Raw genomic sequence first — 26,926 nt, forward strand, 5'->3', positions numbered from 1 at the left:
AGTGGCTTGTGCAGCCTGCCTGAATTGAGGCAGTCCATCACAGTGACATGCAAGAGATTCAAAGTAGGGTCCTCAGACCTCCGTGCACACTGTGGTACTGTGTCTTCACACCTGACCTACACATATCATGTATACACAATAATAATAATAATAATAAAACGAAGGAGCCAAATCCATATGGAAAAGAAGAAAAATGTGTATTCAGTGCGCCCACTTTAGGAAGAGGGACAGAGAGTTCCAGTGACTGCCCCCCAAACACACAAGCACAGCTTCAGGGTCTTGACACAAAGCGAGGTTTGAAGTAGAGGCCTAGCTACGTGTGAAGTTCATCTGGGAGATAGGCTCCTTCTCTGGGTGTGCTAGCCCTCAACCTTGTCCTTCTCCCAGCATGAGATTCCTGAGGGGATTTCCCGTTCATTGAGGTCCATTTTCTGATAGCCAAAGTGAGAGACACACTCGTCTCGTTAGTCGGTAGGTCCACTGCCGGGCAGTGCCCACTCTATGTAGCGACTTGCTCCCGACACACGCTACCCAGGAGCTGTGGCTTCTGCTGGCAGACTGCGCTCTCACCTCACAGGGAGTAACAGGTAATTTATCCTGAGCCAAACACAAGTGACCTGGGCATGGAACATGGGCCCAGGCCTGAGTGACATTATCCAGTATGCAAGCTGCTTTATGAGCTTTCGTGGTCATCAAGTACAGCCGTAAATCAAGGCCTTCACCAGAGGCTCTGAGCAGGTTACAGACAAAGCCAGGCAGCCTCTGCTGTCACTCAGACACTGTTTGAAATCACCCTCAGCTTGAGAGCTGGTGGGGGCTAGAAGCTTACCAGGTCACTCTGATAGTCAAAAGGGTGCTAAGCCTGCAGTGTGAAAGCTCATGCCGCCTCTCTACCTGCTGACCGTTGTCCCTTCCCCTGGGCACCTAGTCTTTTCAGACACCAGGGACACGGCTGTTCACATTGTTATCAAGTGTTTTTGTTTTGTTTTGTTTTGTTTTGTGCGAAGTGGTTGCTTTAATTATGTCGGCTTTCCTCTGTACCCTCTAGATGTAGCTGGTAGAGTCCATCAAAGATACGCAGAGATAACCAAAGAAAAGTTTGAGGAGCTAAAAGAAGAAACGGTGCATCTCCACGCCACGAACCATGCCCTCAGCCTTGAACTGAGTGCACTGAGACAGGAAATGAAGGAGTTGCAGCTGAAGCTCAAGAGGGTGGAAAAAGACAGCAGGAGGCTGAAGGAGGAAGAAAAGCCATCCTCTCAGGAAGGTGTGGCCCCCATGCCCTCATTCCCAAGGCCTCAACCCACTCTTTCTTCTGAGAGCCTGCTTCCTGTTGCACATGGGTATATGTATGTTGTAATAGTTAGGGAGAAGCATGGTGCCCTTATGCTTTTTGAATTTTTACCTTTTCTTCTCTAACACTTTTGTTAAATGTCATAACTAATTTCTGTAAGTTATTATATAAGTTATTATACACTTTCATTTACGAACAGTTCATTGCAAGGGATCAAAAGACTGACTAGTGGTTCATATAAAATCTTGCTGCCTTTGATACGATTGGTTGTATTGTAATATTAAGCCGATGTTTTTCAGTCATCACTCCTGAGTTACTATGCCTAAGGAAGCAAGGCGAAGACCTGGCGGATGAGAACAAGGCGCTGAAAATGATTGTCCATCGTTTGAACGTAGAGCTCAGTCGCTACCAAACAAAATTCAGGCCTTTGTCTGAGGAAGAGGTAATGTTTCCAACTCCAAAAAGCCGCTTTGCCTTTAGTCTGGTACTGTTGAGTTGATCCCTGGTTCTCGAGAGAGTCTTGGTAGTCTGTGCCTTTAATCCCTGCATTTGGCCTCAGAGATCCACCTGCCTCTGGTTTCTAAGTGCCAGGACCAAAGATGTGCACTACCATGGCCAGCTAAAAACAGTAAAAAAAGAAAAAAAGAAAAAAGAAAAGAAAAAAGGCACAATTGATTATTCCATCCAAAGAAAGTATTAATTTCTCCTTTCATGCCTATGACAGGTTACTGATAGGAACAGCCTAAGGGAGTAGAGATTTATCTTGCCTCATGGTTCAGGGGCTACAGCACAGCATGACTTGTTACATCTCTGCAAATCAGGAAGCCAGGAGCCCAGAAACGGTCTCAGTCTGCAGCCCAAGCAGGGACTCAGCTTGGAGCAACAAGCTCTTTTTCTAGCTTTCTAAGTGCTGGGATTGTAGGCATGAGCCACACCAGCTCCCAGTGTGAACTTTCATTTAAAGACTTATTAATTTTATGTGTATGAGTGCCCCTCTGCATGTATACCTGCATGACAGAAGAGGGCACCAGATCACATTATAGATGGTTGTGAGCCGCCATGTGGGTGCTGGGAATTGAACTCAGAACCTCTGGAAGAACAAACAGTGCTCTTAACCACTGAGCCATCTCTCCAGCCCTCCAATGTTAACCTTTTTTGTTTTGTTTTGTTTTTTCAAGACAAGGTTTCTCTGTGTGTCAAGCCCTGGCTATTCTGGACTTGCTCTATAGACCAAGCTGGCCTTGAACTCACAGAGATCTGCTTGCCTCTGCCTCCTAAGTGCTGGCATCAAAGGCGTGCGCCACCATGCCCAGCTAATGTTAGCTTTTTAATAACAGAATTAAGCTAGGGAGCTCACCTGATCCAAACACATTGCCTAGACCATGTCCTTCTGTAGTGCTGTGGGTGGGGCAAAGCACGCAGGTGCAGTGACAACTTTATTGCTACCGCTGTGGTTAATCCTTGCATCTACACTCCATACACTTTTCTTTTGACCTTTGCAAATGCCACATTTTCTATGACATTTTCCTAGTCACTCTATCCAGATGTGAGCGTGATCTCATTTATTTTGGGGAGGAGGAGCATGTGCACACTCATGTATGCATGTGTGTATGTATGTGTGTGTAGGTGTGTAAGTGCTCATGCATATGTACACATGAAGAGACCAAAGGAGGATGTCAGTGTCTTCTCTATTTCTTTCTTTACTCTTCTCTTCTTCCCTCCCTCCCTTCCTTTGTCCCTTATTCCCTTCCTACCTTCCTTCCTTGCTTTTCCTTCCTTCCTTCCTTCCTTCCTTCCTTCCTTCCTTCCTTCCTTCCTTTTTTTTCTCCTCATGTGGAGAAATTTGGAGATATCTGAATTATGTGTCAATGTTCCTTCCTAATGTTTATATAGTACTATGTTAATTAAGTGAATGTTTTGGAAACATGTTATGGTATTTAGGGGAAGAGAGTCTCACTGCCAAACACTTCCAAGATTACTTCACATGCTTAGACACACATGTACAGAGAAGGGTGATGCCTGTTCTAGTTCTAGACTAAGAATGTCTACCATGTGGAGCCTCAGACAGCAGAGCTGACTATGTCTTCAATGTGTGCTTGGTTTTCAGAGTTCCCATATAGAAGGCCTCCCATCAAAGGGCCCCACACCCCCCTGGCTGGTAAGTGAATGGTAATTAATTAATTTTCAAGACAGGGTTTGTCTGTGTCCTGGAGCTTGCTCAATAGACCAGGCTGGCCTTGAACTCAGAGTTCTGCCTGTCTCTGACTCCCAAGTGCTAAGATTAAAGGTGTGTGCTGCACTGGGGGTCTTCCCTTTCCTCCATCCCACGAGGGCAGGAGGAGCGAAGGCAGGGCCAGGGCTCGGAGGGCTGTGAGCACAACAGAAATGACAAACTTCTATTATCAGTGACAGGGTGACAGACAACTTTACTCCAAGGGTGAGGAGAATATATAGGGAAAGGGGAGCAGCCAGGAGGTCCTCTGACAGGCGCTCACAGTGCCCTTCATTTGCATTAAACAGCACGGTCCTACGGCCTGTGCAGGGGCACGCTACCTGATCATCATATGGGGATGGAGGGAGAACATTCTGCAGGAAGCTGTGTCAGAGGCTACCTCTAAGATACGCTCAGAGACATCCTCCAAATAAGATAGTAGGAAGCCCTGCTGGGGGAAGGGAGTCCTCCATCTTGTGCTGAGCTCAGAGAGCTACCCGGTCATGGAGGCCGCAATCTTCAGCAGCAAGGCCCTCCAACACGCCATTACCTCCTGGCTAAGTGAGAGTTATTTAATCTCAGCCATATTCTCTGGCTCTGTCAAATACTAAGAACAATTCCCGAATAAGTGTGCCATTTTGTCCTTTAAAAAACATGAGCCAGGCCATGGTGCTGCACACCTTTAATCCCAGCACTTGGGATTAAAGTGGGGGGAGAAGCAGGCAGATCTCTGAGTTTGAGGCCAGCCTGGCTTACAGAGTGAGTTCTAGGATAGCCAGGGCTACACAAAGAAACCATGTCTCGAAAAACCAAAAAGAAAAAAAGAGAAAGAAAGGAAGAAGTATGTTAATCTTCTTTTACTCCATTGCTCCCCCTTAGGTGGATGTAAAGTACCTGTCACCACTGTTGCTGGCTTATGAAGACAGAATGAAAGAGAAGGACACACTCAGCGCCACCCTGGAGGTATGTCGGCAGCTGTCTCAGACACAGCTGTATCAAATCAGACCATTCAGACCGCCAAAGCAGCCCGGAGCTAAATGTGCCTAACGTGGTGTTTGCGCTAACGTTTGTCGAAGGAAGAAGGAGCACGGTGGGCAGCTGGGACGGGGAGAAGGAGAGAGGGAAGGTGGGAGGAAGGCCTGTGTGTTTGGCAGAGCGTGAGCAGACGTGCCGGGATGCAGTGGCCTTGGGAAGCTGTGGTCTGGGGAGCGGTAGCTCCCTATGAAGGGAGACCTCGGGGTGCAGAGGAAGAGCAGGGGCGGAACATCATTCCTGACTGCAGCTGTGGACACCACCACCAGAGCAGATCCGGGGCCACCGAGATCATACCCAGGCTTTCAGGGAAACAACGCCCCTAACTCCTAGGAAGCGCTGACCCCAGAGGCGCAGTTATTGGCAGGGTTAGAACAAGGATTTGTCCATTTCTCTCTGTTCACCTGTTTCCTGAGAATGGCAATGATTCCAACTGTGACTGGACCAGGCCTGGGCATCATCAACACCCCAGACCCTTCTGTGCCTCACACACACTCCTGACATCTTCATTAGGCCAAGTAGGTGTCTGCACTGGAAGGATCCAGGGAGAGAAGGGTTGACCCGTAAGGGAGAGGTCCTGAGGGGGACAAATCCTTTAAGAGACCAGCAACCCACTACCTGCTCCATCCTGTGAGTCTTATGACATACTACTGGACATTGGATTTTTAAGAGCATAAATTATCTTGTGTTCACAGGCCAAAAATCAATAATAAAGTTTCTGTTTAGGTACTCTTGTTAAATCAGGGCCATCCACATTTTCTCTAAAGACCCAGTTAATAAGTATTGCAGGCCTTGTGGGCCATGAAGTTTCTGTCCACAGATGCCTGATCTGTGGATCATGATAGCAGCCATAGATGGCATGTCAGTGATAGCTGGGACTGTATTCTAATGAAACCCAATAAAAATGAACAGCTGTCCTGAAGGCTTCAGTTTGCCAAGGCAGTTAAAAATACCCATATAGACTGCAGGCAGCTAGTGAGTGTGTTCTGGCCAGAGGTGAGAGGAGGGAAAGGTGCAGGCTACACTGCTTTAAGAGAGAAACAGCTGGACATGCAGCTCCTGCCTAGCATACGCCAACCTCTGGGTTCATTCCTGTCCTGAAAATGAGTCAAACAGGAGACCATTTCAGAGAATTTCAGAAAAAAAGTGGACACCCACAGTTCCCACCGAAGGTGAGCACAAGCCAGTAAGTGCCAGCTGGGACACCAGAAACAGGCCCAGGTCAGGAGTGTCTGTCCACGCCACATGCATCACGGTGTCCAGCTGATGCAGCTGATCCCCCGGGCTGGGGGCCCTGTGCTGTGCAGACACAGTTAGAAAACCCTCACTAACACCCTTAACTGCTCACAACCTTCCATCTAGGACCAAAGGACCAAAAATTTTTTTTACATAAAACTCTGTTTTACTTACAGAGCTAATTCCAGGACAGACAGGACTACACAGAGAAACCTTGAAAAAAACAAAAAACAGCCAACAACAACAACAACAACAAAGAACCCTTTAATTTTCCCTCTAAAATCTAAACAAAGAAAACCTTCCAGTCTGTGGTCTCTTGATTTATTTATTGATTGATTTTTCTAATCCTTTCCTTTAAATTTTTCAAGTATTTGGCACTTGTAGCACTTACAGCAAAGAGGGCGTCAGGTTAGGCTTCAAGTAATCAAAACTCTAACTGCTTTGTTGTCATACTTTTTAAATCTGTTTTATTTGGGTTTCTTATGCTTCTTCCTCCCTTTTCCACCCTAACATACCAAGTAGGAGAGGAAGGTTAGTGGGGAAAAGGGATTGGGGTGGAAAAGGGAAGAAGAGGCATAAAAAAACCCAAATAAAATAGATTTAAAAAGTATACTCCGCGTTGGGCGCCACTTCTTCCCATTACTTTTTAACTATTTTATTTACCTTTCTTCATATCTCTTCCTCTCTTCTCCACCCCAATCCCTTCCAACCCCAGCACTGGGCAGGAGAGAAAGATTGGTGGGGACACAGGGCATAGTTCTCTTAGGCTCCTTCCTGCTGGCTAGGGTCGTTGGGTTCCTAGGGCAAGCCCAATCCTCGTTTCAGGATATCCCCAACTTTGTCATCATCCGGCTGCAGCAGCAGCAGCAACAGAAGCAGCAGGGAAAGCACCAGCAGCCTTCTCTCTTGGAGCTCCCTCCATGCTCTGGGATCTGGCTTTTAGTCCCTCTCAGAAGCCTCGGAATTAAACTATCTGCAGCTGGCAAAGGGCCCGTCTCAGAGCCTGCACGAGGTACATAGTTTGATGTTGTGGACATCTGAATCAGTCCCACACCCTACACCTGGGGTCAAAACAAAAACATTTACACCCACAACAATTCTTTGTCCCTGTGTGCAGCGACACTGCAGTGCCTTGGATGTCCTCTCAGGAAGCTGTGCCCCTGAGGACACGTGGGGCCTCTGGGACGTGGAGGCGGAGCCTGGGGCTAGAGCAAGACCTCCCAATGGCCGTTATGTTTGCTTTCGCCAAGAAGCGGCATCGCAGCAGATGCTAAGGGTGTGGGTATGCGTGACAGTTTCCATGCATTTTATTTCAGGAAGAAATGAAAACCTTGAGGATACGAGTTCAAGAAGTGGTGACAGAAAATGAAGAATTGTACCAAGAGTTAAATAAGAGCAGCCCCATTACCAGCGAGGAATGGCAAGTGGTGTTTGCTAACTTTTTTAAAAAAGACTTATTTATGTAGTGTGTATACAGCATTCTTCCTGCATGTGTGCCTACACGTCAGGAGAGGACACCAGATCTCATTATAGATGGCTGTGAGCCATCATGTGGTTGCTGGGAATCGAACTCAGGACCTCTGGAAGAGCAGCCAGTGCTGTTAACCTCTGAGCCATTTCTCCAGCCCAGTATTTGCTAGAATAATAGGAACAGATGTCATGACATCACTAAATGCATAATGCACTTTGTTTGGTGTTGTTTTTAAATTAAGTACTTTATTAAAAGTCTACACAACTCAGTGAACCCCTGTGCAGTTAGAACAGGCATTTGGGACAGAAGCTTAGAGCACCACATTAAAATGTACACTTTCAGTATCCAATATATTACACCACTGTCTACCAACCAAACCCAAAAATCCATGACAGAACTAGATCGAGAAAAACTATTAGCTTTATATCTCTTTAATAATCTGTGACCACCTGGTGGTGCACGCCGTTAGTCCCAGCACTTGGGGAGGCAGAGGCAGGCAGATTGCTTTTAGTTTGAGACCAGCATAGTCTAAAGAGTGAGTCCAGGACAGCCAAGGATACACAGAGAAACCCTGTCTTGAAAAAAAAAAAAAAAAAAGTGTCCACTCCATAACTTTACAGCCAGGTTAATTTTAGTGTGTGATGTTTTTATTTGTTTGCAAGGTTTTCAGATAATAAAGTAATAAAGTTTATAATTTTTCAAAGACAGGAATAAGATACAATTCCAGTAAACACTTCTAAATTGGACTTAATTTATTTTTTTATTTTTGAAGTGCTAAGGATGGAACCCAGGGCCTCGGGCTGGGTTGGGCAAGCACTGTACCACTGAATCACACCCCTCACCCCGGCCTTTGAAGACAGGCCACAATGTGTAGCTCTACCTGGCTTCGAACTCTGCAGTCCTCCAACTTTCCAAGTGCTCAGCTCACAGCCGCGTACCACTGCACCTAGCTCTGAATTGGTATTTATAGATCTTGGGCCTGTCCTCAGCGGTAGAGCGCTTTGCTCCCAACAGAGGCCCTGAGTTCAGTCGTATCCCTGAAAGAAAAACTCAGACTAAATGAGTGAGTACATAAATAAATAGGTTTTCAAAGCAGAGGCTCATTTGCCTTGCCGGTCTGTGTTGTGATCAGACCTTTCCAGGGCAGTCGTCATTACCTGCACACCTTGGTGACAGGAAGGTGGGGCTAAGGCTGCTCAGTGAAGCCTCTGCTCTCCTGCCCTGCTTCCAGTGCCGCCAGCCCCACTCCCACTGCGTCCCAGCCTGGGGCTCCTCCTGGCTGGCTCTGCTCCCTGCTGCCATGCCTTTCCCTGATCCTGTGACCTTTGCCCTCTATGAATTAGGCCTCTGGTCTGTCACTGCACACCTTCCCCTCTGTCCCTGTGCTCTTCTCCATCTCCCCTCCCTGTCCCCGCCTCCGAGCTGTGTGAAACCCCGCCTCCACACACCAGCAACAAAGCCGTGAAAGCCATAGAGACAGTTTCTAGGTGAGACTGAGAACAGAAATGATTAGCTTTTAGTGGACATGTTGTACCTAGTATCTTTTTTCCCCCTTTCCCGAGACAAGGTCTCACTCTGTAGCCCTAGCTGGCTGGCCTAGAACTCTGTATAGGCCATGTGTTAAAGCCACTAGCACAGATTTTAAGCCAAACTTGAAGTAATTAAGCCTTATCAAATACTGGTCAGGACAATGGACACTGGCTAGGTCCATACCTGGGATTCCCAGAGCATGATGCCAAATTACATTAGTCAGAGGCTTATAAAGGAAAAATCTGCACTTTCATCCAACTGGGGGCAGGCATACATGCTGACATGCTTACCGCCTCTGTGGACACACCTCCCACCTATGTGTGACCTACATGTGACCCAGCACATCCTCTGCAGCGGGGGCAGTCAAGCTGGTTTTCAGAAGCCAAGACACGGGCACCACCAGTCTAGGAAGTGATCTGTCCTTGGGCAAGTGGGGCTTACAGATTAGAGGCATTTTTGCTTATAACTCTCTTAAGCACAGTAATTTAAACTTAAAACATAACATTAGCCATCACACAGGCTATCCTTGAATGGCTCTGATTGCCTCTGATGGGAATCAAAGGTACACACCACCAGCCTGGGAATGTTTAGTATGTTTTATTTGTTATCCTTTTTTCTTTTCTTCTCTTTCTTTTTTTTTTTTTTTTTTTTTTTTGAGACAGGGTTTCTCTGTGTAGCCCTAACTGTCCTGGAACTCACTCTGTAGACCAGGCTAGCCTCGAACTCACAGAGGTCTACCTACCTCAGCCTCCGCTGGGATAAAAATATATATATATATATATATATATATATATATATATATATATATATATTTTTTTTTTTTTTTTTTAATATAGAAACTATATATATATAGTTTCTATATTCAGCATCCAAGCATTTGGGAGTGAGTGCGTGTTGCCTGACTGACAGACTGGCTCTTCTGAGATTGTGACTGACATGTCCTTCAGGTGGGCTTGAGCAGCTTGCTTCCTGCTGCCATGCCCTCGTCTCACCTTTCCCCGATCCTGGTTCTTCACGTGACCTTTGCCCTCTGGTGGCTGTTGAGGAAGGGTGAGCTTCACACTCCCTTGCCTCCTGGCTGCCCACTCTACTGCACAGCAGCCTTCACTCTTGAGTAGCATTGAGTAGCATCTTTCTGCTCCGTTCCCAGGACCTTCTCACTGAAGTCCTTGACCACGTCTATGCTCTTCATTCTGATTCCTAGTTTCTCCTGGCTGGGGAGCTTCAGGCTTAGTGGGCTCTGAAAAACACTGTTAAACTGATTCTCAGGTTTTCAGCTTTTTTTTTTATAATTATTAAAAATAAATTCTTTCCTCATATAATATATCCCAACCACAATTTATCCTCCCTTCACTCCTCCCAGCTCCTCCCACCTTCCCTCTCTCCTCTGTTTCCTCTTCAGAAAAGAGATAACCAAACATGACAAAACAAGATATAAGATAAGGCATAAGCTCTCCTGTTGAGGCTGGGCAAGGCAACCCAATAGGAAGAAAAGAATCTCAAAAGAGCAGACAAAAGAGTCAAAGATATGCCTGCCCCACTGTTAGGACCCCACAGAAACACCAAGCTATGGGCCTGGAGAGATGGCTCAGAGGTTAAGAACACTGGCTACCCTTCCAGAGGTCCTGAGTTCAATTCCCAGCAACCACATGGTAGCTCACAACCATCTATAATGGGCTCTGTGCCCTCTTCTGAACATTGTATACATGATAAATAAATCCTTAAAAACAAAAATAAACAAAACACCAAGCTATCAGCCGTAACATATGCAGAGGACCTGGTGCAGACCCATGCAGCCCTGAGCCCATGCGAGCCCTGCTTTAGTTGATCCAGGGGGCCGTGTTCTCCCGCTGTCCTCCACCCCTCTGAGAACTACAGTCTTTTCTCTCCCTCTTCCACGAGGCTCCCAGTCCCTGTGGGGACCTCCAGTTTAGACTCTCTACATATAACTGGCCGTGGGCCTCTACCCCCCTCCCACCTGCTACCAGAGGAAGGCTCTGTGACTGTGACTGGGCAAGGCTCCACTCTGTCAGCATAGCAGAGTAGCATTGATATTTTTTTTTCCAGTCATGTTTGATTCTATCCTAGGTCTCTGGTTTCTGGCCATCCAGGCAGTGTAGGGCATGGGCTCCAAGTTAAACCAGACATGGGTTGGCCGCTCCCACAAGTTCTGTGCCATCCTGCCCCAGCACGTCTTGCAGGCCGGACGGATTGTAGGCAGAGGGTTTCTCTTTCTGTAGCCTGCTGAGACTAGAGCACGGGGTGAAGGCTCCGTGCTCAAACCAGCTCCGCCGCTGCACAGTGAGCCATGCGGATGTTGGCCTCAGCAACCGGGCCAGACGTCAGTTGTCGGAGAGCAGCCTTCTGCCCTAGCGTCAGCCTGGGTCAATGGCTCAAAGGGAGGTAACCGGGTCCCACCACTTGCCTAGCCACGAAAGATGCCACCGATGCCAGCCTTCTCACTATTGTGGGTAGTAAACACTTAATGGGGCAGCATCTAAGGCTCTTGTTCTCTTTGCAGCTGGAATTTGGAAGTTGAACTGATAGACAATTTACAGTGCATTGCACAAATAAATAGGCGGCTTTCTCATAGGAAGATTGAGGCTGGGGTACGTTTGTATAGTTTTAAGATACTTTCAGAGCTACTAATGAGTTTTTTCATAGCTCGTTTTTAATCTTTATTATTTATTTATTATTTATTCTTCCTACCACCCTCCCGTCTGGATCTACTCCCTTTCTGTCTCTCATTAAAAAAGAAAAGGCTTCTAAGTCATAACAAAATGTTTTTGATTGTTGTTGTTGTTGTTGTTGTTTTTAATAGCCTCACTGGCAGTCCATTCATTTTTATGTCTTGAGAGATTAAAGTCTCACAGTATTGTCTAGGCCAGCCCTCAGGCCCTGGACTCCAGCAGTCCTGCCTCTCGGCCTCAGGAATCCTGGGATTTGTAAGTGTGGCTACCGTGAGCAGGTGCTGCTGATTATGACTCAATGGTTTCAAAGTAAAATGGGGCCTGCCAGCATCCAAAATGTCCTGTGGATTTCAAAACAGTTATTTGCGTGCAGGGATTGGATGCGTCAGTATAGGAAACCAAAGTGGCCACTCTGACTGTCTCACTGAGTGTCATGGCAGGTCTTGGTCCTCCGTGCGTACATTATCATCGTCATCTCCTGCAGTTGCTGACGCATCGTCATTCAGCATTGGCACTGTCCCCTCCCCCAGTCACTGCCCATGGCGGCACTGGCTGTGTCACTGACATGGCGTCGACCCACACTGTGGTGTATTTCTGTGATCTCTCAGAACCTGAGGGCAGTGCTTAATCTTTTGAATCAATCATAGGAGGCAGCTTCAGACACAAGCGGAGCTGGTTCTAGATGAAAACAAGCTGTTGATAGAGCAGTTGGAGATCCAGCAAACCAAAGCCAGGGACACCCAGCAGGAGCACCTCCAGGAAGGTGAGTGATGCTGCTGTCCTAGGAAACAGGGTGGGCGGCATATTTTCCAGAACTGTAAGATGGTCCATCCATCTAATTCTCAGTCGGTCTGCAGGCAGCTCATGTGTTCTCTGATCCGTGAAGTGGTCAGCTGAAGTGGCTCTAGGGTAGGATTGCAGAAGGAAGCCTTTGAAACAACCTGAGACTGTTTGCACAGATATTTATTGACTGGACAAAACAAGTAGGACTTTACTGTCCTCCCTTCCTACCCTCTGCCACCCCGGGCATGGAAAGAAGCACTTTTGCATTGAGTTATAGCCTGTCCTACTCAGTCTTCTATTGCTGGGAAGAGACACCATGACCAGGGCACCTCTTATAAAAGAACGCATTGAATTGGAGGCTGGCGCCTAGAACAGGGCCACACCTCCTAATCCTTCCAATCCTTTAAAATAGTGCGACTCCCTAGTGACTAAGCATTCAAACATATGAGCCTATGGGGGCCATTCATATTCAAATCATTAGATATCCCTGACCCCAGGGTTGTGAGACTGGGTCCACTGTGTAGACTGGTTTGGCCTGGAACTTGCCACAGAGCCCAGAGTGCCTTAAAAATATCAGTCCTCCCACCTGTACCCCTCCAGTGCAAGGATTATAGCCCCACCCCTCCTGGGGCTAAGGACATCATGTGTTAAACTGATGTGGCTCTCCAGGACTTCCCGTGAATATCCCTTCTCCCGGCATGGCCCTCCCTGGCCCTCCCTGTGGCTACCTTAGCAGATGACAGTGGTCTTTACAATGAGCCAAGTTGAGAGTTTTTTCTCCTGCTTTGACTAAAACCAACTCTGAGCCCCCCAAATAGTGGCACACTCACCGGTGCTTTACACCTTGAAGACAGGAGTCACAGGACAGGAGCCTGAAACAGGATGTTTTGCCTGAGCCCTGTGAGCTGCCCTGTTCTGCCCGGCTCAGGGAAAACTCCCAGACTCTGCTTCTGCCTCGTTCAGCCTCTGTTCAGCTCGTGCTGCTGGGCCACCGGTCTGGGTGCCCAGTCACAAGGCTCTGAGTCCAGTGGGAATCCCCTCTACAAGCCTGCTCCAGGGACCTCTGTGGCTCAGGCCCTTCTAACCCATGGACCCGAGTCCACTGACCTTGTTATCTTCCGTTTCCCCGGGGCTAGCTTTTCCCCTATGTGTCTCCGTGTGCCCAGGGAACGGCTCATTAGTGTGGGGTCTGTCATCACGGTGAAATTCTTTCAGTTAGACACAAATCCTGATACATGCTTGCACATCAATGTATGATTTGACCCCGAAGTCTTTGGGAAGTCAGTTTCTTGAAGGCTAGATTCAATCTCATTTAACATGTCTCCACTAAATATTGCAGTGAGCCATGGTAGCCCACAGACAGCCAGAAGCACACATACAATGGATACCAAAATACATAGCCTTAAAAAGTCCCTGCTATAGAGTGCTGCGGTAGCCACGCCTAGCCTACCCAGATCCTGCCACATGCTAAAGAGCGGCTCTAGACTAACTCTAAAGCCGAATGCGATATGAATTCTCTGTAAATAGCTGTTAGGACATGCTGTCTAGGGTAGCATGATAAGGAAGAGTCCACATGTTTGTTATAGAAGCAGACTGTGTGTGTGTCTGTGTGCGTATGTGTAATCCAGAGGACAACCTTGGGTGTCATCGCTCACGAGCTGTCTACCTTGTTTCTTGAGACAGCGTCTTTCACTGGCTTGGGGCTTGCCGAGCCAGCTAGGCTGTCTGGCTTTGGAGCCCACAGAGACCCACCGGTCTTCAGCATGGGGATGACAGCTGTGCACCAGCCTTCCTGGCTTTTCTCTTGGGTTCTGGGCATAGAAGTCCAGTCCTTACACATGTGAGGTCCTTACACATGTGAAGCCAGCATGTCACCAGCTGAGCTGTGTCAGCACCCCCAGATGCAAATATTTTCCACCCACAGTTGAGGGAGTCAGCTGTGGGATCTACCCGCGTGGAGGGCTGGTGTCGTGTTTGTGAACGTTAATGTCATGTTAAGTGAAAGCTAACACAGGGACAATAACTTCTGTGCATAGGCCTTTGGTATTAAGGTAAAACTCTCCAGCAGTTTTTTTTTTTTAATTTTTTTTTTTTTTATTGTTTTTGTTTGTGTGTTTTGAAACAGGGTCTCTGTGGCTCAGGCTGGCCTCAGAGCCTGCTGAGAATGGGCCTGGGCCTCTGATCCTGCTGCCTCTGCCTCGTTTTACCACGTCCGCTTGTGTTGTTTGCTTGCTCTTGTGTGCCGTGCTGGGGATGGCAGCTGGGACTCATGCATTCGACACAAACAGTCACCAGCTGAGCCACGTCTCCAGCCTTAGAAGGTCGTCTTTGGAAGCTGTTTCATTTAGTACTCAGTCTCGGGCCTTATGCCAGCTAGGCAAACACCATTTCATTGAGCCTGCACACCTACCGCCCTTCTTTTTGTGTTTGTTTTTCCAGACAGGGTTTCTCTGTGTAGCCCTGGCTGTCCTGGAACTTGCTTTGTAGACCAGGCTGGCCTCAAACTCAGAAAGCCACCTGCCTCTGCCTCCCAAGTGCTGGAATCAAAGGTGTGGGCCACCGTAGCCTTGCTTCTCCCTTCTATTTTTAGGATAGCTTTTTGAGATAGGACGTCAGTAGGTGGCCTATCCTAATCAGAGCTCACGATCCTCCTGCCTCAGACCCCAACATGTACTGCCATGCCTGGCTAATACTCACATCTTAATCTGTCTTCTCTGCCAAGTCGTTATCTTGTTTCTTTCCAGTTTCTAAGCTGACCAAACAACTTATGCTCCTGGAGGCAAAGTCTCAGGACCAGGAAAAGCAGCTGATGGAAAGCAGGGAGCAGCTGGTGGGCTTACAGGCCAGATGCCAAGAACTCGACACACAGCTGGACAGCAAGATCACGGTAGAAGTCCACACGGCAGTTGTCAATGAACTAAAAAGGTGAGGGGTCCCGTCTTCCCGAGGAAAGGTGAGGGGTCCCGTCTTCCTGAGGCTGCTTGATCCCTCTCTGTGAGACGGACACAGGAGACAGGTGCTGTTTTGTGGTCGCTGCATTTTGGTTTTTGGGTGTCCACCAAAAACAGGGCCTGGAATCTGGCTGTCAGTCACCTGCCCCCTTTTTGTCTCACTCGAGTTTCTGTGGGTTCACTGCACCTGTGGTTCGCTGTGCCCACAGCACACTGCATGGGTGCACTGTACCCGAGGGTCATTGTACCCACAGTGCACTGGACACGGGGTCCACTCTACCATGGTGTACTGGGTACGGGGTGCGCTGTACACAGGGCGTGTGTACCCACAACACTGTACACGGGGTGCGCTGTAGACTGTACACACAGGCGCTGTGCACGCGACTGTACATATGTGTATATGTGTGTATACATGTACATATGTATGTATGTGTCTGCCGTTTCTTGGCCGTCAGCCAGTTGCAGAAGGAAGGAGAGAAAGCCAGCGCCGAGCTGGAGGGGCTGATGGGGAAGCTGACCGCCCTGCAGGCGCAGAGGAAGAGCCTGCTCCTGGAGAAGAGCAGCTGGAGCGCCAGGAACAGGGCGCTGGAGGCCGAGCTGGAGCACGCGCGCAAGGCAAACAGGTACCGCACGCGTGGACGCGGGCCGGTTCCTCTTCACCTTCCTTTTGCTTCCTTTATCTTTCCTTTCTTTGGTAGGGGCAATAAAACGGGAAATAGTAACAAGGGACAGAATGACCTTCCTGTGGGCCTCTGACTCCCAGTCTGTGGGTCAGGTAGTGACACACAGGGCGGCCCTGGGCCCCAGCGTCTCCTAACACCTCAAAGCCCGTGTCTGTGTCCCTGTGGCCCGCTTTCCTTTCTTTTTCCTTTTTTGTTTGTTTTTAAATACATATACATTTACTTCTTTATTTTTAACTATGTCATGCATGTGTATATACACTGAATCTTGATCACCTCTACCCCAACTCCTCTCTTCCTTACGCACACACACACACACACACGCACACACACACACACACACACGCACACCAGCACACCCCCTCCCACCTTTCTATCTGGATCCCATCTTCAAAAATATCTTCTAGAACATGAGTCAAAAAGTTAGGAAAATGGTATTTATTTAATTAGCTGATTTATTGCTAGGCATGTTGTGAGTCCTAGTTTGTTTGTGACAGCCACGTTGTAGGCAATGCCGGCCTGGAACTCTAGTCACTGTACCCAGAGTGTGCTGTCTGCAGCTGCGCTGTCCGTGGCTGCGCTGTCCCCACAGTCTTCCTTGTGTGGGGACTGTAACCTGCACAGTTGGCCTTTGTTCATGGATCTGGACGCAGTCATCACACCTGGCTTCACGTTAGAGTCACTGACTGCTTCTTGAAACTTAAAAGATGTGTGTTGTTGAACGGAAGCATTTAATTAATTATTTCTGTGGTGTCAGGGGCTGGGACCCAGGGCCTTGTGCATCCAAGCCAAGCACTCTATCACTGAGCCACGCCCCAGGCCCGAGTGTGGTATTTAAATATTAGCTGGTTGCCAAGTATAGGCCCTTAATCCCAGCAGGCGGATCATCGTGACTCTGAGGCCAGCCTGGTCTACAGAGTGAGTTCCAGGGCAGCCAGGGCTACACAGTGAGACTGTCTCAAAAAGGGGGGATGGGAAGTTGGTGAGAATAAAACGCCTGGAATTGGCTAGAGATCACCTACAGATGTCACACATGTACATACACACACATGTATGAGATATATATCATGCATATATATGTATCGTAAGTTTGAGGCCAGCCTAGGCCTCAATGATATGTGTGTGTGTGTGTGTGTGTGTGTGCGCATGTGTGTATGTGTGTGCATGTGCGCACGTACATATGTGTGTGGTTTTGTATACATAATATTTACTCTGCCCAAGGTACATAGGCTCACGGGTTTTCTTTTCCCGCCATGTGGGCCTTTGCAGGCGATACCAAAAGAAAATTGATGTCCTCAGAAAGCAAGTAGAAAAAGCCATGGGGAAGGAGATGTCTGCACACCAGTACCTGGCGAACCTGGTGGGCTTGGCAGAGAACGTCACCAAGGAGCGAGACAATCTCAAGTATTTGGTGAGTTTCCTCAAAGTTATATAAAGTTAAGCTTCATATGCAAATGTGACTTTAAGACTTTTTAAAGCAAATCTATATTTAAAAAAGAAATTCATATTTTAGTATTTTAACCACACTTCCAAAGTCTCCAAAATTTCATCTTTTAAACATGGGCAAGAATTTTTGATTTGTTTGTTTGTTTTGAGACAGTCTTCCTCTGTGTAGCCCTGGCTGTCCTGGAACTTGCTCTGTAGCCCGGGCTCATCTTGAACTCAGAGCTCCGCCTGCCTCTGCCTCCCGAGCGCTGGGATTAAGTGCGTGCGCACCACCACAGAGCGGCTTTTCTTTTTGAGACACGGTATTGCTGCGTAGCCAAGGTTAGCCCCAATCCAAGTACTGGAATTACAGCTCCACCGAAACATGCTCTAAGGAAAATCAGCCACAAGTTCTAAATACCAGCAAGTGTTATTTTAGAAGGCAAACTGTGGGGCTGGGCTGGTGGTCCCCGTGTCCCTCACACAGCAGCAGGGGACATCTGTACACCCCCTTCAGTCACTGCCTGAATGGCCTCCTCGGGCACATGAGTCTGGAGGATCACAGGCACGCTGGCCGCGCTCGCCGCAGTGAGCGTGTGCAGGGCCCTGGGTTTGGCTCCCAGCACCGAGGGAGGGCAAGAGCAAGCTCCTGGAAATAGGTAGCTCACCTGCAGATGCAGGAGCAGGGAAGGGAATTAAGTCAATTATCGGTGTCCTAGATGCTGGAGCAGCGCACAGCCAGCAAGAACCTGGCACGGTTCTAGACTTTCCCACACCGATTCAGAAAGATGCCTGCAGCAGAGCGCGTGGTCCAAGAAGACAGCCGCTCTGTGTCGAGCCATGCGCACCGAGCAAGGTCTGATAGATCCCCCCAGGCTCTGACAGAGCCGCCTCCAAGGGGCAGACTACCAGGTGATGTTTCTACAAGCCTTCTCACTTACCTGAATTTCCTCTACTGTGTGTTTTGGACACATAGCACTTCCCTGCGTATAAGCATGTGTGGGTTTTCACCCTCACAGTGGCTAGAAGGCAGAGGCTAGAGCGTGTCCTGAGAGAGACAGGAGGGAGACATCATGAGTCAGAGACGGGTGGAGGGTTACGGGAAGTCCTGGGAAGTTCCCTCCCAGGGCAGTGGGCCCTTGCTTTGAAGACGCAGTGGGAATAGCCGGGGAGCTTGAGGGGCGTTGCTACTTATTTTTAATAAAAGAAATGTTAATTGGATGTGTCTTGATACCGTCTGTACGTAGTGTTACATGGCATTTTTCACAGTGTGACAGTGGCTGGCAGGCTCCAACAAGTCTCATTGTACATTACTGGCAATTTAAAATTAACGTTATTGTGCAGGTGTGAGCGAGTGTCCATGTGTGTCTCTGCACACGAGTGGCACTCAGCAACAACTGTCTCTGTTGCACTGGGCACCTACTGAGCCACCTCCCAGGCCCCGACTTTGGCCCAGCGTGGAAGAACCTTGACGCCGCTCAGGTCTTCTGACTCAGGCTTCTGAAAAGCTGCTGTCGAGGCCACAGTGCTGAGGTGCCCCACCTAGTGCCCCCGGCCTTCCTCGTGCCCGCTGGGCTGTTGAGGGGCAAGCAAAGGCCTGTCAGAAGGTGAAGAGCAAAACTGCTCACCTGCCGTTCCTTCCCAGCCTGTGTCCGCCACGCAGTGTCACTGTAAAGCCATGCTGTCCCAGGGCCGGGCACGCGGGGTCCCCGGGACAGGACCCTCAGCCCTACTTAGAGTGTCACCGTCTCTTGTGGTGCAGTGGAAATACTTTCTGACTTCAGACGGCCCCTTCAGCCCCCCACCTCAGCCCTGTGGACCCGACATGGAAATACAGCAGGAGCCACATACTCTGTGTATAAATAGTTAGAAGTTGTAAGTTGAGCCGCCTGATGTTTGTACTGCCTGAAAGGCAGGGCACTGAGTCAGCACCGGGTGGGGGCAGGGGTGCTCTCCTGACTCCCCTCATCAGCAGGGCCTCTGACGGACCAAGACCCTGTGACCCCCGGGGAGGAGGGAGTGTGGAAGCTGTGGGCACTCAGGGTCCCGTGTCACTGACATGAGGCGATAGCAGCTTCCCTGCTGGTCACATCCCTGCCGTCTGCTGGGCGTCACGATCCTCCCAGCCTTGCAGTCTTTAGGAAGGGCCTCCACTCTGCTCTGGGCAGCGAGGGCTGGTGGCTAGTGGCCACCTGTAACTTAACAGTTCGCCGTTTGGTTTCACCCACTTCATTTACACCTTTCTGAGGGAGACACAACAGTCTAAGGCATGGACACCACAGCTGCCAACTGGGTGCTTCTTCCTGTGGCTCGGGGAAGGTTGCTTAACTTGCTCTGTGGGATCCTTCTTTCTAGATAATCCAGCTGCCTCCAGGAGACCTGAGGAGGAAGGCGCCCACACCTTTGCCTTTAGTTGTAGCAGCTGAAAGCTTAATGGTGTGTGGGAGCTTGTTTCCATCTGAGTATGAGTGCCAGCTACTCATCTGGGTATGAGTGCCAGCTGCTTGGTTTACGTGATGTCCCTCTTGGCTTTAGCACCCGCCTGTTGGTCTGAGAGGGGCGTTGTGTGTTTATATTATTCCCTTAGATTTTGTTGTGATCATATTAGCCAGGTCACAAGCTTGCTTTATCACAGAGAGTATTCCTTGAATGCCGTTGAAGGAACCGTGACCAAAGCTACTTATGGAAGGAAGAGTCCATAATGGCAAGCATGGCAGCAGGCAGCCAGACAGGAAGCTGGGAGATCACATCCCAGCCACACACAGGAAGCAGAGTGAACCGGAAGTGGGCGAGGGTCTAAAATCTCAGAGCTCACACCAGGGACGCACTTCTGGCAGTGAGGCTCTGCCTCGGAAAGGTTCCATAACTTTCCCAAACAGCATCTCCGGCTAGGGATCAGGTTCCTGAGCCTCTTCGGGACAATTTCCTTCTCACACCACTACAGGAACGGTAGGTCGGCTACTAGAGAGCAGTGTTTGAAGCGATTTACAGTGTGCCCTGAGGGGACCAGATTCTGCTTTCTTACCTGGGAGAGATGCTCTCTGTCCTTGTTGGTCCAAGCTCTGCCCAGGGCCCCTCAGGGAGTGACGGGTCCAAAAGTGGGGCAGGTGGAATTAAGTAGAGTGGAGCTTGTTTGTGAGCGGGCATGTTCTCTGCAAACATTTTGTGTGTGTGTGTGTGTGTGTGTGTGTGTGTGTGTATGCTGTGTGTGTGTCTGTGTGTGTGTCTGTGTAGGGGTATGTGTACATTTGTGTGCCTGTGTATACATGTGTGTTCCTGTGTGTGTACCGGGGTTTGAGCCTGGGGCCCCACAAATGCTAGGTAGGCTCTGTGCCAGCGTGCTACAATCAAAGCAACTGTAGGACTTTCTGTGCAAGCTAAAGTAACGCTACCATCTCTGCCCTCTCCTCAGGCTCAGTGTTTGGAAAGCGAGAAGCATGGCGTCCTCAACAAAATCCTGAAAGGCAACATCCGCCTCGGAAAGCTGGAGGAGAGGGTGAAGGTGAGGGCCGTGGGGGCAGGACCTGTCGTCCGTGGGAAAGGGCTTGAGAAGGACAGTCTATGCCACGCCTTGTGTGTCACACAGGAAGAAAAGCCGTGCGGGCCCCGCAGGCAGGGGGACTCCCTTAAAGACCCGTGGTTTGCTGTGCAGTCAGACCCCATGCAGCTAGTTGTCCAAAAACCACGGGGGAGTGTGCAGGCTTGTGCCTAGCAGATGTCACTGCAGAGAGTAGTGTTCTTCAAACCTGGCGCTGTAAAAGCTGCGCACAATTCTTTTCCAAAAAGAGATCTGGTTTATTTTTATCCTACGAGGGTTCACCTGAGTGGAGGTCTGTGTACCGTGTGCATGCCTCCTACCTCGGAGGTCAGAGGACAACCGCTCCCTGGAACTCTGGAGTGACACACATTTGTGAGCCATGTGGGTCCTCAGGAGGAGCAGCCCGTGCACCCATGTGTACTCCTAAGTGTAGTTTTTACTATTTTCATCTTGTGTTGGTTTTTCGAAACAGTTTCTTTGGTGTAGCCCTGGCTGTCCTGGAACTCACTCTGTAGACCAGGCTGGCCTTGAACTCAGAGATCCCCCTGAGTACTGAGATTAAAGGCATACACCTTCACCCAGCCATTTTTTTTAATTTTTATTTTTAGATTTATTATGTGTACAGTGTTCTGCCTGCATGTACACCTGCTCACCAGAAGAGGGCACCAGATCTCATCTTAGGCGGTTGTAAACCACCATGTGGTTGCTGGGAATTGAACTTAGGACCTTTGGAAGAACAGCCAGGACTCTTAACCTCTGAGGCATCTCTCCAGCCCTATTTTTTATATATTATTTGTATATGTTTGATTATCTTGTCTGCATATCTTTTCCCATCATGTTGGGGTCAGATCCTCTTTAACTGGAGTTAAAGGTGGCATGTGGGTGTTAGCAATCGAACTGGGGTCCTCTGCAAGAGCAGCAAGTGCTCTTAGCTGCTGAGCCACGTCTCCGGCCCCAAGCTCTATTTTTAAAACTTTATTGTACTTAGTGTCTGTGTGTGACGCATGTGTGCCTCGGGTGCATGCAGTATGCATGGGTGTCGTAAGAAAACTTGGTGTAGTTAGTTCTTGCCTTCCAGCTTTACTGGGGTTTCCTGGGATCAGACTCAGGCTTCAGGGATTGTCACGTGGCAAGCACCCATTGAGTCACCTCACCAGCCCCTCTGGTCACTTCTAAAGCTGATGTCAGAGATCGGATACATCACTCCCACAGAACTGCCGTCCTAAAGTAACCCTAAAGATCAGTTTTCATCTTCCCTCCCCCTGAAGGGTTGGTTGGGGTGACTGGAGAGATGGCTCAGTGGGAAGCCTAAAGGTTTACACGAAAGGCCTAGGGGATGAGGACCCGAGTCACGGGGGATGGGAGGTGCCAAGCCAAGCTTTTATCTCTTCGTTATTGTTATTGCTGGGGCTCGAACCCAGACCCTTTTGCATGGTAGGCAAGCACCGCGCCCCTGAGCTACATGCCAGTCCTTGCTGAGTTCTCGTAAGAGGCAGCTTTGGTAAGGTAAGCCATGTTGGCAGCTGTGGACATTCTTGCTTAGCTTGCTAGCTGATGCCAGCCAGACCTAGGGCTGGGCATCAGCTCACTGGGCAGAGCTCGCCTAGAGAGCATGAGGCCCCACGTGGGATTCTCTGCCCTGTGTAAACTTGGGTGCACTCCTGTAGTCAAACACTGGCAGAGGAGCAGAAGGGTCCCGCATTCAGCATGGCCTTCTGCTGCTTACGGAATTTGAAGCCAGCCTGGGCTACGTAAGCTGTGCCGCAGAAAACAAATGAACAAAAAATTACACAGGTGAACTAATTTGCAAAAGCATCCAGTCTGTTCTGCGCTGCAGATATCTTATGTTTAATTTTTGTCTTCAGCACAGTACCCCCGTAAGAAGCAGGTAATATAGATTAGCAATTTGGTTTTCCTTTTCGAGTTTCCTTTTGTTTTAAATTATGTAAGTGTGTCTGTATGTGGGATGTGCGTGTGAATGCAGGTGCCCTTAGGAGCCAGAAGAGCTTGTCAGATCCCCTGGAGCTGGAGTTACGTACAGGCTGCTGTGAGCCACCCACATGGGTTCTGGGAACCGAACCTGGGTCCTCTGTAAGTATGTGCTCTTAACCACTGAGCCGTCTCTCAGGTTTTTTTGTTTGTTTGTTTGTTTGTTTTTTTAACCTGAAGTTCTTTTGTATCACTTTTATTATTATTACTTTCTTTTCTTGAGTCACAGTCTCACTGTGTAGCCCAGATGGCATCAAACTCATTTTTGCATCTGCCTCCTAAGTGCTGGGGTTAGAGGCGCACATGACCACACCCAGTTTTATGCATTGCTGGAGATCAAAGCCAGGGCTTTGTGTGTATGCCTGGCAAGTGCTCTGCCCAAGCTCCAGCTGTACCTAGTCCTTCACTCCTCCTAAGACGAAGATTTGCCTTCCAGTTCAGCGTCGTCCGAGGCGCACTCAGCCAGTGGGCTCTGACTTCCAAGAGGCTCACTGAGTTCCTCCCCTGCAGGGGTACAAGAAGCAGGCTGCACTGAAGCTGGGGGACATCCATCACCGCCTGGTGGAACAGCAGGAGGACTTTGCTGGCAAAGCAGCTCAGTTCCAGAAGGAGATGAGACACCTGCACCAGCTGCTGCAGGAAAAGCAGGAGGTCCTAGACGAGGCTCTGCAGCAGAAAAGGTAGGCACGGGAGCAGCACAGCATCGGCATCCAGAAGAGCCGCCTTCTCTGTCACTCCACACCTGTTCCTTTGAGGCAGGGTCTCTCCCTGACCCTGGGCTTCCATTTTCTCAGCTAGACTGGAAGCCGGCCATCCCCAAAGTCCCCTGTCTTTTACCTCCCTAGGGGTTAGAGTTATGTGTGTGCTTAGTGCCTTGCTTCTTACTTGGGACTGGGATTCAAACTCCAGCCTGTGTATAGTACATGCACATGTCTCATTGTTTCCCAGGATTCCTGTGGAACTCAGATTAGGTAGAAGTCAGGTGCTTGGTACTTGGTACCTTTCAAAGTTTTGTATCTGTTTGCTTTCCTGGTCATTTTTAGTCGTTTGTTGGTTTATTTATTTGTGTTCTATGAGACAGGGTTTCTCTTTGTAGCTCAGACTGTCCTGGAACTCACTCTGAAGACCAGGCTGGCCTTGAACTCACAGAGATCTGCCTGGCTCAGCCTCCCGAGTACTGGAATTTTTTTGTTTTTGTGTTTGTTTTTGCGGGGGTAAGGGGGGGGCTCAGTATTTCTATTTAATTCTGTTTTCTTCCATGCTCAGTATTGGGCTTTCCCAACCCTGAGGTTTTGATTCAGCAACCATGAGCTTTATTTACAGTTGTTTCGTTTGGGTCTTTGGTAAATCTATCTTGTCATTTTCTTTTTTCAAGGAAGTTCTTGGTATTTGCAAATTTATTGAATGGAAAAAAAAAGAATTAAAAAGAAAAAGACAGACTGTTCTTAGGTAAGGTGGAGGAGGTAAAAGGGAGAACAGAGACATCTGGGAGAGTCCAGAGAGGACATGACCCTGAGCCATGTGAGGAGGGGCAGGAGAGGGAGAGGGGACTGAGGTGTAGCACCAAGAGGGTGAAGGGCAATCAGAATGGCTGATTATACAGGGGAGAGCCTCTGGGAGAAAAACAGCCCAGCCTCTGGGCTGAAGCAGTTCAGGGTAAGGAGTGGGGTATGGCAGCCATACCCTGTAACAGGTAGAGACTGAGGGATGCTGGGAGAACCTGGTGGCCAGGTCTGCTTTGATGTGTTAAGTAGGAACCTGGGCCATTTGTCTCAGGGTTTGAGACTTGATATTTATAGATACATGTTTTGATTTTTTTATATTCAAGTCATAGTTTTATGTTCTATGTATGGTAGCAACATTTAAAAAATATACATAAGATCTCTTTTTACTTTATTTTCTTTTGGTCACTGTGTGGTCCAGGGAATGATCCCTGACAGCCATACTTTCAGTTTTGAATGAATGAGTTTATTAAGCATATGGCAAGCCAAAGTAAAAGAATCAATAATGGTAGGTAGGTAGGTAGATACATAGGTGGATAGATAGACATACATCAAATTGGGTGTTACAAATATGCTGCAGAAATTGAGTAAGGCAGACAGCTAGAGTCCTGGCCAGCGAAGAGCCCCCTCCAGTGAGGCCTCCAAGAAAAAGACAAGCTGCAACAATGGAGATGATGTGATCTGGTTGCACATTGGCAGCATCGAGCAGAGACCAGCTGCAGAAGTCAAGGCAGCCAGCGGGAGGTCATGACCTTTCTCTCCAAGGCTGACCTTCCTGTGCAAGCACTTGTGTAGCGTGGGTGGACGTTGTCACACCTGTCAGGAATGGCTCCCCTTCCGGCTCTTCTCACGGGCACCGTGGTTTCACCCTTGGTTCTTCCCTCCTGATCACGTAGTCAGAGGCCAGCCCAGCCCAGACAAGGGGCATACCTTGGGACTAATGTGGTTGGGACCGAAATGGCAGCCACTTCTCCATGAGCTCACGCGGTCACTCACCACTGTAGTGGGCATCCCCCAACTGAACAGATCAGTGGGCGCAGGGAGCTGCCTGACGCGCGGACATAGTGTGTGAGCTCAGCTCAGCGCGGCTAGCACACCTGTCACCTCTCCTGTTGTGGGAATCTTCCCGGAACAAGCACGCTGCGGCAGTGAGAGGTCACCAGCGGACCAGGACGGCCATTAACGGGCCTCAGTCAGGTGCAGGCTGCATCCTCATTTAGATGCTGAAGCACAAGGTGGGGCGGGCAAGCAAGGCTTTACCTGCCCTTGGCATGTTGTCAAGGGCCGCGCCCCATCGTTTCAGCTGTTTCTGTCGCTCTGCTCCAGGTAGCAGGTAAAGTCCTGCTTGGCAACGGCAGGCCAGGCAGTAAGTCTCCCCTGGCTCTTGGATCTTAGGCATCTGTCACTGGAGGTCTTACCGCTTCGGGGCGCAGAGGGGCTATTGACGTTTCTTTTCTTCTTTAAGAAAATAAAGAAGAAAGATGGCTGGAGAGACGGCTCAGAGGTTAGGAGCACTGTCTGCTCTTCCAGAGGTCCTGAGTTCAATTCCCAGCACCCACACGGTGGCTCCCAACCATCTCGGGGGCAGGTGTACATGCAGGCACAACACTGTATACATAATATCTTAAAAAAAGAAGTGCTGGCCCATGGGGACACAGGTGTACGGAGACTGGGTTTTGAGACAGGGCCTCACTGGACTCAGAGCCTTCCAGCCAGCTGGCCTAGTGGACCAGCAAGCCCCACGGGTCTAAACTCAGGTCCCGGACTGCCTGGGCCACCCCGCAGCCCTCGACTGCTGAACTGTTCTGTTTTCATCCACCCACTCCCCTCTTCTTTTCCCCAGAGAAATGGAAGGTGAGCTTGAAATGGTTCTGGAGTCCACTGCCAAGGAAAACAAAAGGATGCGAGGCCTCCTTCAGGCCACCCTGGAAAGGAGGGGCCCGGAGCACAGCCGAGCTCGCGAGGACACTTGCTTCCGTGGCATCTCTCAGGGAGACCTGCTGACTGGCTACGACTTCAGCTACGGTGACGTGCAGCCTCCTGCCGCCGCCACCCGCCAGAGCCTTGGGGAGTCTGTGGCGTAGACTGGGGTGTCTGCTTCCCCCGGACTGGTGGGCGGCTGTCTCCAGTCTGACAGGGAGGCCTGTGGAAGCCACTGAGCATCATAGGCAAGAAAGAAATAAACCAGCGCAACATCAGATGCTTTTCCACATTTCTGTTGCTTTTAGTTCTTTTTCCTGTATTTCTTTCTTTTTTTTTTTTTTTTAAGGGTTAGGTATTCAACCCAGGGGTCTGCCATGCGCAAGGCAAGCAGGCTGCTGCTGAGCTACATCCCAGTCCTGAGGCAGGGCCTCACCTTGCAGCCCGAGTGCTGGGATGGCAGGAGTGACCCTCTGCACACCTCTCCACGTTGTGTCTTTAATGATGCCCTGCATGTTTGTGAGTTCACAGCCTCTGGTCACGTTGCCTGAGGCTGGCTCTGGGATGCCCCATCGTCTCAAAGCTCCTGAGCGGCTAAGGAAGGCCCGGGAGAGGCGGAGAGGCTGTGCAATGCCCGTCAGCTGAGCAGTGCAGTGATCGACACCTGCAAACA

The 26,926-nt window shown here is 49.3% G+C and overlaps 1 protein-coding gene across 2 annotated transcripts in view; it reads left to right on the forward strand.

Moving 5' to 3' along the window:
• Cep89 (centrosomal protein 89) overlaps positions 1 to 26,531 on the forward strand; it is a 45,512-nt gene extending 18,981 nt beyond the window's left edge. Inside the window, exons 8-19 of one of the 2 annotated variants that reach the window (XM_021642007.2) lie at positions 1,049 to 1,267; positions 1,594 to 1,736; positions 3,402 to 3,452; positions 4,386 to 4,469; positions 7,091 to 7,194; positions 12,113 to 12,228; positions 14,993 to 15,173; positions 15,655 to 15,822; positions 17,149 to 17,290; positions 20,717 to 20,806; positions 23,342 to 23,511; positions 26,177 to 26,531. In XM_021642007.2, the coding sequence (XP_021497682.1) occupies positions 1,049 to 1,267; positions 1,594 to 1,736; positions 3,402 to 3,452; positions 4,386 to 4,469; positions 7,091 to 7,194; positions 12,113 to 12,228; positions 14,993 to 15,173; positions 15,655 to 15,822; positions 17,149 to 17,290; positions 20,717 to 20,806; positions 23,342 to 23,511; positions 26,177 to 26,417 (1,709 nt within the window). In that variant the 3' untranslated portion in view covers positions 26,418 to 26,531. Of the gene's footprint in view, positions 1 to 1,048; positions 1,268 to 1,593; positions 1,737 to 3,401; positions 3,453 to 4,385; positions 4,470 to 7,090; positions 7,195 to 12,112; positions 12,229 to 14,992; positions 15,174 to 15,654; positions 15,823 to 17,148; positions 17,291 to 18,023; positions 18,512 to 20,716; positions 20,807 to 23,341; positions 23,512 to 26,176 lie in introns of those variants that run through there. The other variant, XM_021642014.2, reaches the window with a different exon arrangement.
• Positions 26,532 to 26,926: the final 395 nt, after the last annotated feature.

Source organism: Meriones unguiculatus, chromosome 14 (genome assembly GCF_030254825.1).
Source record: "Meriones unguiculatus strain TT.TT164.6M chromosome 14, Bangor_MerUng_6.1, whole genome shotgun sequence".
Taxonomy (NCBI): Eukaryota; Metazoa; Chordata; class Mammalia; order Rodentia; family Muridae; genus Meriones; species Meriones unguiculatus.